This window comes from Falco peregrinus, chromosome 8, assembly GCF_023634155.1.
Source record: "Falco peregrinus isolate bFalPer1 chromosome 8, bFalPer1.pri, whole genome shotgun sequence".
NCBI classification, from domain to species: Eukaryota; Metazoa; Chordata; class Aves; order Falconiformes; family Falconidae; genus Falco; species Falco peregrinus.
The window spans coordinates 59,682,840-59,695,753 of NC_073728.1; the positions used below are offsets into that span (position 1 = coordinate 59,682,840).

Below are 12,914 nucleotides of genomic sequence, written 5' to 3' on the forward strand. Positions count from 1 at the left end.
TGTGCCCAATGAAGCGGTTCTTGGGATGTCTGCAGAGCTCTTACGTACATCGTGCGAGTCAGCTGGGAAAGGCAGGTATTTCATGTCTCCTTGGGAACCTGTCAGAACAGCAGCAGATCGCTTAGCCTGAGTAGTGTTGTCTGCTCCTAACTTCTAAAATGCAGGTCAAGGTGTATTGCTGAAATAGTTAAAGGTCAGGCAAAATGATGACCTTTAGCCCTTCATAGAAGCTGTGGTCATCAAAGAAGGTGTTTCACTGCTGGTATGGAAACTTCAAGCCCTTGCCTGTTGTTCCAGAGTGCTGGTTCATTATCCTTAATGCCTTCAAACCCAAGGTGGTCGTCTCTGCAGCTTCCCCTGATGGTGACCCCACGGTGCTCAGAAGCCCCACCTGAGAGCAGGATCCTCTGCGGTATGCCCTGAGCATGCTGGATGCACAGGCAAGCCTTCCACACAGCCTCCCCGTGAGAGGCTGGGCTGGGAGGAGCGGTCTGTGCAGGTGAGGCAGTCATCAGTGGCAGAATGGGCCACTGAAAACCCACATCTACTCGTCAGCATCATTTGGTGACCAGGATTGCTGCAGTGCTGGGGACCAGTGTGGGGGTCGTTTGCATCAGACTTAGAGATTTGGTGGCAGAGAGGAGGAAAGGGAAGATGTTGGCATGAGAGGGCTGGTAAGTGCATAAGATCTGGATTGCCAAACGGTGCAAAAAAGGGCAAGGACCTTGCTGGTGCATGGCGCAGCGCGCAGGTGGGAAGGCGCGGGGTTTGTGCGTGCACTCTAGTTTGGCTTCCAGGAGAAACCCTTATCTCTCCTCCTGCCGCCAGCTCCCTGAGTTGCCCTCTTTCCCTCTGCTCTGCCTACACTTCTTGCTGTGATTTCAATTATTTATAGTATTTCTTCTCCCCTTAAACTGCTGGGCTGCCTGTGCGGTATTTAAGCAGCCGTCACTCCCCAGCCCGTGCTGCTGGTACAGGGAGAGGCGATGCGAGCGCACGCAGCTCATTAACAGCATTTGAGGGCTCTTCAGGATGAGCAGCAATGTGAATGTAAAACTGCAATTGGATTTCATCTTATGGAAGGTTTTGATTGCAGCTGGTGAAATAACGATCTGCTTATTAGTGGAGAGTAACAGGAGGAAGCTGCTGAGGGGAGAGGAGGAAGAGTTTTGCAGAGGAGCGTGGCCCCGTTTTTTGGTGACACTTAAGCAGCCTAGAACAAGAGGCGTATCCTCTGCATTACATCAGTGTACATTTGGAAGAACCTCGTTAAACAATTTAATTTCTTTTCCATGCAGGTGGGTGTCGGAGGGGAGCCCTGGGTGACTGGGAAGCATGGGCTTACTGGGCTGGTCGGAATTCGGAGCCGAGGCTGGGGGAGACTAGTCTAGCTGTACAATTTAGTGCTCCTTTGTTTTTACCTCGATGGTATTAAGCTTGGAGAATAAGCAGTAAATGTTTAAATCCCTTTCTTCATTGCTGCCATGTTCAAACTGAATTAACTCTCATCCAAAGGAAGCCAGTGCTGTAGGAAACATCTGCCGTGGTCCAAATTGCGTTTGAGGTTGGAATTAAAATGTATGTAACTGTTCAGTGGTGAGCAGTGAATACACAAATCCTGCTCTTTGCCAACAGTTGTTTTGCAGGACATGATTTGTACGCTTCCCTTGTACCTGTGCGGTTACACGGATGCGTTATTGGAATACGAACCAGCGCCATGTGTCTCAGGAAATAATGATTATAAGGTGAAGCAGCTTGCTAGAACGTCAGATAATTTCATATTTCAAGCTTACGTTTGTTTGTTTATTTATTTGTCCTCTACAGATGGTTTTTCGGGAGTGTACTAGTAATTGATGTGAGGATGTAATTGTAGTCATGGTGCATCTGTGTCGGGGGCAATATTTATGTGCCGTGGCTGCTCCATGAAATATTTGTTCTCTTCGCTCCTCTGTCCCATGAGTTGACGTAAGCTCTCAGGGAAAGTACAAACAATTTTTAGAGCTGTTCTAGACATAGTCCTTACAGGTTTTTTTGTGATTGTGTAACTGAAAAGAGCTTTTGAAAAGATAGAACAAGTCTCAAGTACAGGCTGGCTGGGGAGAGGCTGGTGCGTTGCCTTTTCTGATGAGCTTTCGGTCTGCTGAATTAAGAAAAACTGAAGCTCCCATTTCATGGAGTGCTGTCTGAGGGCTGGGATTTTTGGGGTGTATGGGAGTCCCTAGGCTGCCTTCTGCCTTCTTTTGGGTAAAGACCGACAAGTTTGAAAAAATTGTTCAATTGCTTTAAACTGTGCCCTGTCTTTCAGTGGGAATTGCAGAAATAATTGCAAAATAAACTGAGGAGTGCCTGACAAAACTGGGTAAGGCAGAAGTTTGAGCTCATTGAGCACACTGATGCTGTATTTCTGGTGCACGGTGGCAAACGTTGGTGCCACCTGTATTTTGGAGATTAGTTACAAGGTACTGCCAAATTCCCAGTGGATTAATGGACGTTTTGGTTCGGACTGACACCTCCCAGAGGCCCCAGAGCAGCAGCATGAGGGTGGTGGCACCAGAGTCCTAGACCTGGAAGCGGGTTGATGAAGTGCAAAGCTCTAGGTGAAGTTGGCTGAGTATCATCAGCCCGTTTCACAGGTGGGAAGTCAAGGCACAAGAGGGGTTCCCAACCTGGAAGGCACGTACAGCCTGCTGGAACCACCCTCTGACCGTCCCCCCCCGCAGCCCCCCAGAGCCAGCGGCCGTGTCTGCAGAAGGATGGGCTTGCATCTCTCTGCTGGCACGTTTGCTAGCCGAGGAGTGGCGTTTTTCGGGTGGCTCTGGGAGGTCTGTGCTGGCACTGGGCTGGCAGGGCTGTGGGGCTCCGGGCAGGCACCCCGAATGCTGCGGCAGGTGCTGGGGGGACACCTGGAAAAGCATCCCCGCTGTGGCACCGCGTCCCACCCAGCTCTGCTGCCTTCAGCAAGGCGCCGGCACTGGGCAAAGTACACGGGGGGGGGGGGGGGGGGGGGGGGGGGGGGGGCAGAGGGTGCCCGGGTGGCTCCAGTTGGCCATTAACGCACTGGGAGGCTGGGCTGGTGGATGGGTTCTGCTGCTGTGGGCCCCCGGGCGGATGGAGGGGCAGGAGCACGGGGGTGGCAGGTCACACCAGGGGCTGCTGTTGCCGCAGAGGAAAGAGGGAGATTTTTATGTTTTGTGGCACCTCTTTTCCTGCTTTGGAAAAAGCTTCCTTTTTATGTGCCTGTGTAAAGGCTTTATAGTCCGAATGCTGCGACTTTGACTAGCTCCTCAAAAATGGTGAATTTTGACCGTGTATAACCAGTGCCTTCGGGTTACTGAAGATTCTTCTCTGTGATGGATTTTTTACTCATTTAAATGAGTGATTTTATATAACTTGTGAGTATTGGCAGGCTTACCATCACTTTCTTCCCCCCCGCCCCCTTTTTTTTTTTTTGTTCTGTTTAAGCTTGTTTTTTCAAAGGGACTGAAGCTATGTCCTTCCCAACAGATTGCAAACTTCTCATCTCACTTTAGCCCGGTTGGGCCATGGCATGGAAATCCCAGAGGTGATCCAACATCCTCCAGGTACTTTCCAAGGGAGAACAGGAGGGCAAAGGAGAGAAGGTCTGTTGGTGGCTTTGCCGGAGGATGGTATGAACTCCTCCATCAGGCATGGGTGAATCCATACTGAAGGTGTTATCTTCATAAAGCCCCAGCCACAAGAAATGCTTTAACCAAAGCTTTTGGTTGAGTTTGGGATGCCCAGATGTTGGGCTTCCCCTGGGCCGGGGGGTGCTGGGGTGGCCGTGGTCAGTGCTGCTCTGTGCCCCGCCAGCAGCGCAGCCGGTCCCCCATAGAGTCCTGCCACTTGCAGAAAATAAACGAGACCAAGTTTGGGGGTTTTTTTCCTTCTCACACCTCCAGTAAGCGTTAGAAGTAAGCACAAGGTGAAAATAATTGTCTTTTTGGTTTTGTGGGGTTTTTGTTTGTTTTGTTGTTTTGGTTTTTGTTTTTTTTTAATGGGACCATCCATTTTGGTATTCCTGCCTCTGGCCAATGCCTCATTCTCTAATTTTTGTTGCTCCAACTGCTTTGCTTTTTCTTCTTGCAATCAAGATAATGCAGTACAATATTGCACTAAGAATTTCAGCTATTCAATTACCTTTCAGAAGTTGACTTAATTGGCTCTTTAAGTGATAGCCCTCTATTGTGTGCAATCAGCACGACTCAAGGAGGGAGCAGGAAGAGGATAAGGACTTTGTTGCTAATCAATAAATAAAGGTCTTTGAAATAATACTGCTTGCAATTTGTATCACCGGTTAAATTACACCGAAGATGATAGTCTGCGTGTTCCTTGCAGAGCACGGCTATAACAGAGTCGTAAGGCTTTGCTGTCAGCAAGCATGTGGGCTGTTGTACTCTGTGTTTCCAGTAAATCCAATATTTTCCCCTTGGATTTTTTTTTCCCCCTCAAGTATTAGTGAAAACCAAACCAAAGCTGCTGCAGAGCCTGGCACAGGTAGTTTGGGAAAGTCTATAGTGACCGATCATTTGGTTTGCACCTCATGAAGTATGCAAATGAATGTGATACCCGATGATAAATAATTCAAAATGGAGATGCAAGGCAAGGGAAGATTATAGATGCAATAGATATATGGTAAAGCAACTTTAACAAAAATAAGCAATCCCAAAATCCTAAGTTCTTCTTCTAAGCACTGATCCACCGAAGCAGCTGCCGCTCGGTGCAGGTTTGCCGCCAGTGCAAGGGGTGCAGTCCCCGGGACTTGGATATCCGTCTAGAGTTTGCAGTCAGGGTTTGGCCAAAGCTGCAGCTCTCAGGAGCTGCTGCCCCTGCACAGCTCTGTTGCACCTCAGGTCATCACTGAGCTAGTTCCAGCCTTGGTTTAGGCAGCAGCAAAGCGTAGCCGAGCATACCAGTTTCCTTTTAGGTAGGTATATTTTATTCCTTTTTTTTTTTTTTTGTTCCCCCTAGTTAGTGGTGTAAAAGTGACTGGCTGCTTCATACTTCTTTTTAAAGCTGGAGTTACTAATCATAATTCATGTTTTAGTCCTAATTAAAAATATTTTGAATCCAGAAAGGTCTTCTTGAGATTGCAAGAGGTACAAGACTGGAAGCAACCTTCAGTCCCCTGGTGCCGCAGCTGCCTGGGACAATTCCAGCTCCTGTTACCATGGTCCCATCCCTGAATCCATCCCCTCCCAGCCAGGGGGTTAGGTGAGAACGTGGGTGCAGAACTGAGTAGAGCCACAGGTTTTCATGTTTGAGCATCCAGCACACTCCTGGGTAGGGTGCATGCCTCTCTGTGTTCCATTTCCAACACTTGCATGCGTAGGGAGTTTTGTTTTGTTTGGGGGAGCAACCAGGGGATCGGCTGACTCGGACTGAGCTGGGATTTACTCGATTAAAGATGCTTCTTCCTTTGCTCCCTGCCCTATCCTGGTAAGAGATGGGTAATTGCTCCTAAGTGTTGTGTTCTTGCTGGGGGGAAGACGGTGGTGATCCATGTTTATAATCCTGCACCGAGGAGCAGTTTTAAGGCCATGTCACATGCCAGTTTGTAGGATTTTTCACAAAACTGTGGAGGTAGATTGAGTTCACCCTTTTATCAGCTGGAAATAGTGATGCTACAGTGTCCTGGTCCAGCTCAGCATTAAGCGGGTCCTTAAATTGCCAGCAATCTTCTCCTGGCAGGCGCTGGCTGGTGTCAGGCGCCTTCGTGCCCAGACACCCCGACAAGGCTGTGTTTGTTAGCGGAGGGTTGGTACGGTCTTGCCTCAGTGGAGAAGTGGAACTGAATGGTCATTTTGTGATGACAGTAATTGCAGCATCCGTGTAGTTTCACCATCCAAGAGTTCTACTAATGATCCCAAGTGCAGGGTTGATTCCATATTGACTCTGCCGAGGACCGCAGCGCGGGGAAGGTGTGTAGCATCTATTTCTGAGATGCAGTAACTGCTGGTTTGCTAGTAATTTTGTCTGTAGTGAGTTAAGCAATATAGGGGAAGAAGGGAAAAGACACAACTCTTTTGTCGTAAATTTACTCTGTGGCTTCTTTTGCTCCCGGGAGGGGCTGTTATGATAAAGTCTGATATATTTTCACATCTGCCTGTGAAGAATGTAGGATTTATCTTTCAAATGAAATTTGCTTTGCTGCGCTGCCAGCAGTTTTGTTTGGTTTTGGTTGGTTTGTGGGTTGTTTTTTTTTTCCCGAGTAGCTATTTTTGTGAAATACAACCCAAGAATTTGTATTGGCTTAACACTTAAAATGTAGCCAGGGGAAGGTGGAATATTCATCTTTATTGTATTTGTTTCTCCCATAATGAGACATTACTGTCTGTTGTAAAGGAAGCGGTCCCCGAGCCCACGGAGCATGCCCAGTTATTTTCTGCTTGCTCCATTAGCTCGTGTGCAGACCTCCTGATTTTTTATGTGCATGTGCTTTTCTACTTGTTTAATCCTGCCAACTGCTCTTCTGGTTGGAAATCCATTTCTATAATGCCGGGTATTACACAAATTTGTTGAAGCTCTTAATGCAGATAACGGGGGGTGAGGCTGGTTTGCCCAATCGGGCTGTGCCAACTTTCTGCTTTCCATCAGTCACACAGAGAGCTTTACGTTGCAGCTCACTGAGGGCATAAAATGCACACAGTAAAGAAAAATAAAGTTTAAGGAATGACTAGGGTGCTGTAAACATCGCTTGGATTTTGATTTACAAAGTCCAAGCACAGCACAAATTGTGTGGCTCACTGTGCCCTGTGGAAATCTCTCTTTGTATTCTTTTTTTTTTATTATTTTTTCTATTTCCTTAACTAGTAATCATGGGATTGTAGCAGAGAGCCCTTCTGTAAACAGCTTTTTGGTCACCGTTGCTGTTTACTATTACTCTATGCAGCATGGTGAAGCTCCCCATTCACGGGAATATTCGTAACGGGATGCAGCAGGGATGCAGGCAGTGGAGCTCTGCAGCCCCAGATTTTGGGGGTTTGCGGTGTGCATGATGCTTTGGGGACCAGAGCTGGGGTGAGTGAGAGGCATCATCTCTCTCCAAGCGCTGCATGTGATCCGCAGTGTTTGTGTAGCCGTTTCCAGCAGAACCGAGCACATCCATGCCTGTTGTACTGTTCTGGTTGTTTTAATCTGTTGAATTTATCCGTGGCGCTTTGCCTGGTGGAGAGCAGTGGGAATGTTGTCAGCAGTGGCAGAGAAGGATGCCAGGCTGCTTTTTTTTTCATTATTTGTAGTGAAGCTGTACAAAGTCCATCCAGGACCTCATGGCAAGGGTTTAAGTAGCTCTCAAGCATGCACGTATCCTGTGTTTAAGTAATGGAGTAGGGAACCGGTTCAAAGTTTAGTGTGAGTTTATATACTTGTGTTAACTTCTGACTTAACTATCCAGTTTTATTAAAAATAAAAGGAACTAAATCATTCTGGCACACTTTGATAGCTACAGCATTTGGAAACTCTTCAGCTTCTCTCTTCTCTTTCCTGATTTCTTCCCAAGAATAGTTGCAACACTTCTTCTTTAGGGCTTTGCCCTAATGATTACATCTGTGAAGATCCGCTGGCGTGGATTATCCTGCAAGCAGGATTGTGCCCTTAAATGGAAAATAAGCCGCCACAACAGCCACAGTTCGGGGCAAAAAATATTATTGTGGGAAAGCCAAGCTGCTAGATGTGTTATTCCATGTCGTGGAGCGGCACAGTCAGGAAATGCTTCTTAGTGCGGAGAGGAAACGCTCGCGTCTTCTGCGTGCTTGTTGCATTCTTTTTTAATTGTTGTTAAAATAGGAAAACACATCTCTAATAAATACCATCTAATACACCCTCTGTAAAAGGGATGGGAGGCGTGAGAAAACATTCGAGGGAGACAGGGAGGCCGGTCATGCTTTATGAACTCTTTAATTTATTTGCTGGCTTCTGCTCCCTCCAGTTTCCCCACGCTCCGGTGGCAGTGCAGGTTCTCTCCTGGCTGCCCGGCCGGTTCCCCATCCCCGCTGCCTCTCGGCCAGCGATTTGGGCTAAATAATCCAATTGAGCTTTGCAGCTTATATAACTGTCTTGGCTGGAGGCAGCAGCCGGCCTGACGGGGATAGAAAACACATCTGGAAGTGGTGTACTGAACATACTACTGCGGCCAGAGCCAAACCAATTTGGACAAATTTGCTCATACGCACAAGATGTCCTTTGAACAGCAAGACGCGTGTGTATGGTCTCCTTGCGGAAGAAGTTGAAGTTAGAAAATACTCCCGTCTATAAATTGTTGCGTTGCCCTGGCTGGGAGACTTCACTGGCTTTTCTCCTCTCCTTTCACCTTTGGAAGATCTTCTGGCTCTTCCTCTTCAGCTCCAGAGGATCAGCCAGTCCCTGTACTATGCTGATGATAAATAACACGTATGTTTATGTATTTCAAAGGTGGGAAGGACCTCCAGCATCATTTAGATTGACTCCTTATCTGATACCCATCATAGGAGTTGCTTTTTATTTAAACTGAAGTGTCACTTGGTGTAGAACTGGAACACAGCTCCGAAGAAGAAACAATCAAGTTTTTTTCCGAGAATTCATTATAACCCTGGTAATTTATGCTAATGGTTAATCACACTATTAAAATGTGGGCATTTTGTGTCAGCTTGAGGGTTGGGGAGAAAGAAGAACTCAGCTATTTTGTATTTCAAGTAGCGTGCCCAGCACAAATGTGGAAAAAACCCAGTGCACATTTTAGTACTCTCAGATGTCTGTTCCCCTGTTGATCTCCATTACTCTCAGTAGGGAAGTTATGGGCATTAGCAGCAGAATGAATTTCCCTTCATGTGCAGTGATATGCTCTTATAGCTTCGTTTTATAGTCTGCTGTCTGATGGTAAAGGATTTATTTGTCTTTGCAGGTGTGCAAGGCTGGTTTAGCACGTGCGTCCTGCCTGTTCCTGGGTGCCTGCACACCTGCCTGCTCGACACCTTCCAAACGTGCGCTGGGGAAGGGGTGTGAAACTGCCACACACACCCCTGAAATCTCATGTGCCACACACACACACAGAGCTACTGGGCTTGTCCTCTGGAAACATGTCCAGGGAATTAGCTACAGTCAACATGCACTGGCCAGGTTGCACGGGAGCGGTGCCAGAGGTAGTTTGGCAGAGGGTGTGTTTCCATCTGGAGAGGGGACATTGCTGGGGCAGAGTGATACCAAAGTGGTGCTCTGTGGCATCCTGATCCCACTTTGGCTTTTGGAGTGGTTTTGCCATTTCTGGGTGCTGCCCAAGGATATGCACCCAGGCAAAGCCCACAGTGCCGAGAGGTGGTGCAGAGTGCTGGGCAGCTCTGCTTGGGGCTGCCCTGCTCTACACCAATGTAGGGCTGATAAACACTTGACCCACACTGACAGCCTCCAGGATTCCTGGCAGGCCTTGCTCTGGTTTGTTATGGAAAACTTAAGATATTTCTTCCAGTGTGCTGGTTTGTAAGGCTGTCAGAATGCCCCTGCTCTCACCAGGCGTTGGACAGGCATGGGAGCCTTCTAGGAATATCTTGGTAGTCATAAATACCTACACACAAAGTCACAATCTTATAGTTTGTACGTTTTATTTTTTTCCATGGTCATAAAACTAAATAGTGAGTTCCCCAAAAGAGGCTGTGTATCTTGACCCACTCCTCCCAGCCCAGGGCAGCATTGGAGCTCACCCGTCTGCACTGCTCCTCTTCAGACCGGGGTTTGCTGGAGATGATGCCACAGCTCTGCCTCCACTTCTTCCACATCACTGTTGTGTCTGACAGACTGACTGCCCTCTCTTGATGTTTTATCCCTAAAGAAGAAGAAAATTGGATTAGATTTTTTGCAGCAGGGCACAGTGGTGATCCTGGGTAATGAAGCTGCTCTATGCACAGGGAGCTCTGGGAAGCTGGGTACAAGGGTGAGTTATTAACAGGGGACTCGCCCAGGGTGATTCGCTTTATGGACCTCTCATAAAGGCACTCCAAAGGATGAACTGATTGCTAAGCATTTCTTCATGCTCACATGACAGCTTTTGCCCTCAAAGAGGTGCTGAGCAGCCTGGGTGGCCGTTGAGAGACCAGTTCCAAAGCGATGTTTGGGGTACCTAAAGCAATCGAGTACAGAAACAGCCTCCCCAGGCACTGCAGTCCAACAGTAAACCTCTTTGTACAGATGGAACGGGAGCTCGAATTGAGCTCTGAACACTCGTGCTGCAGCTTTTAAGGGCAGTTTCCATCAGAGTGAGTCATGCTGCTTGTTTTCCCTGTGCTGTGCCTCGCCTTGCTCCCCCGCGGTAGGATTTTTCCCTGGGTTTTGACCTCCTGGCACCCCTGGGACAGCAGGACTGCAGCAAGCGGGTCAGGCCCTGCATTCTGTCACTCCCACTGGTGTTGTTTGCTGTGATTTTGTGCAGTTTAACTCCTTCAGTACGAGCTGTGGCGTTGCTCAGCTGTGCTTGGGGTTAGGCTTGTGCAAAAGCCCTCACCCTTCTGTGCCTTTGCTGAGCAGCTGTGGCTCTTCTGGGGCTCCTCACTCTCTCATCTTCCCTTCACACCTCCCCGACTTTAAAAATGTCTGGGCTTTTGGTTTGAGCATTTCAGCGAATCCTCCTGTCCCAGTATAAAACCAACTGATGGATTGGTTTCATCCCAAGGAGTGGCTGGGGACAGTGAGCGCTGCCGGGAGAGCCGTGCTGGGATGCTGCAGCGTTGCTCTCCCAACAGCCCAACTCAGCATCATCCTGCGCCTGCTGCTGTGAGCATGTACAGCCATGCTGGTGCTTTCTGAGCTGTGTAAGATGCAAGTTTAGTCATGGAAAGCTCCAGCTGTGGGCTCTGACGCTGTTAGCTGGGCGCAGCTCACGGGCTCCCAGCAGGAGGCAGGGGCTCTTCTTTCAGCAGGCAGCCTGTCCATCTTGTGCTCTTCTTGCATTTAAAATTGAATCTTTCTGTAACATAGGTTCCTTCTGGGTGGAAAGTCCGGAAAACCGAGCCGCGGCAGTCCACATACCAATTGGCATTATGTTACACGTGCCACCAATAAAGGTAATGGTGTGTGAAAAACTGAAACCCCAAATGCATTCCAATAGACATGTTTGGAGGCAATGAGAGGCATGAACGGCATATCTCTGCTCACAGGGAGTGTGAGGTGTCCTCTGCCAGGGCTGAACAGCACTTCAGGAGTGGCTGTGAAATTAAGCATAAATACCATGGTCTTGTGGTCCGAGGCTATGGGAAGCAGACGTATTTTGGGAGGTGGTAAGCAGCACACCGTGAGGCTTGGTGCATTGTCTTTAAGCCATCAGGTAAACCTGACATTGCAAGAAAGCAAAACCTCTAGGGATGTGGTTTCACAAGCCATTTGAACTGCTGTCCGTTATGGGCTGTCGTCCAAAAGGGCGTCCTAGTTCCCATGTGCTTCCTTTGCACCACTGGCTCGCTCAGTGGGATGATCCAGCTGAAAATTAAGCCTGCAGTGAGGATGCTTAATTGTGCAGCTGGGTCAGCCCATGGATACGGTGGACCGTGGGGCTGCGTGGGTGTCAGTGCCATGGCAAGAGGCATGGCGCAGGGAGCACCCTGCCCGTTTCAGCATGCCTGGCTTGCGATCGCCCAAAGCCACTCGTGACACGCTGCCTGGAGCTCGGCATGGGGCAGCGGGAGATGCCAGTAACATTTCAGAGCAGCAGCTTGTTGAGAAGCTTTCAGGCATCATTTAATAAGCAACTAAAGGTCTTAGCAGTAGGACACTCGCGTAGTCAGCATCCTCCTCCTCCCCCAGCTGTTTATTTTCTACCCTTGAAATGTCCTGCAACCCCCACCTTGTGCTGTGCCATCGCCAGCAGCTGTGTTGCCTCACGGCAGAGGGATAACGCTGCCGCTGGCACGGGGCTGGCAGGCGGCATTCCAGCTATCCTGCTGGCCGATGTGGCCCCCAGGCCTCCAAGCACTGCGGCAGTCCCTGCATTTTTGAACAGGGAAAAGTTAAATTACTGCAGGTTGCTGGGAAGTCGGGAAGTCGGGAAGTTCATCTTGCTTGTACTTCCAGTGATGTGTTTTCTGCCAGGGGAAGAAACGAGGAGATTTTGCACTTTACAGCAGGCTGCTGTGGTTTTGCGGGAGGGGGTGCCAGCATTATTTAATAACCCTTTCTCATGCTTTCTTAGCTGCTGAATGAGAAAAGGGAGAAGCGAGTCTTCCGACTCTTTTAGCGGTATGTTTTTCTTCCTAGGAATTATCCTAGCCTATAAAATGAAACAAGAACCCTCAGACAGCATCAACGCTTATAGTTGGTCTAAGTGTGCTGTTTAATGGCATTGTCTTGTTTTTCTCCAGAGAGAAGAAAATAGACCCCATTAAGTGCTCATGTTACAAGCCTGCACCCTGGGGGATAAATATTTCAAATATTAATGCTGAGTAATTTTTAAAAGGTTCTGCATGCATTTTATTTCAAGTATCCTGCAAATTATTTAAGACTACTAAAACAAAATGCAATTCAGAGCAGCTCATCCCATGATCAGTATATGGTGATTTTAAAATCTTCTTCTACCCAGCAGCACAGTCCTGCATTCGATCAGGCATTGGTACAACAGGGAAACTATAATCTGTTTGCTGCTGCGGATCTGTAGTAGACAAAATGTACAATTTACATAGACAGTGGAGCGAAGGGAACGTTCTAAATATCCTTTCACTCTAATACAGTCACATGCATTGCAAATGAGTTACTGTTTTGGAAAAAGAAGTCAAACCTGACTCGCATTGAAGTTCTTGGCTATTAACATCAGTGGAGCCAGGGACTCCAGCCAGAACTTCTGTGATTTCCTTGATATCCCTCTGACTTAGGACGTCGCTCTAACTTTTCCATATGTGCTCTCTGATTTATGACACAGCCACACTTTATTTTGCTGTCGT

The 12,914-nt window shown here is 48.1% G+C and overlaps 1 protein-coding gene across 3 annotated transcripts in view; it reads left to right on the forward strand.

Moving 5' to 3' along the window:
- MGAT4B (alpha-1,3-mannosyl-glycoprotein 4-beta-N-acetylglucosaminyltransferase B) overlaps positions 1-12,914 on the forward strand; it is a 51,900-nt gene that overhangs the window by 12,883 nt on the left and 26,103 nt on the right. Inside the window, exons 1-2 of one of the 3 annotated variants that reach the window (XM_027794311.2) lie at positions 9,782-9,922; positions 10,963-11,048. The exons of 1 other annotated variant lie outside the window; for it this stretch is intronic. In XM_027794311.2, the coding sequence (XP_027650112.1) occupies positions 9,876-9,922; positions 10,963-11,048 (133 nt within the window). In that variant the 5' untranslated portion in view covers positions 9,782-9,875. Of the gene's footprint in view, positions 1-3,504; positions 3,582-9,781; positions 9,923-10,962; positions 11,049-12,914 lie in introns of those variants that run through there. One more of the 3 variants, XM_055813220.1, reaches the window with a different exon arrangement.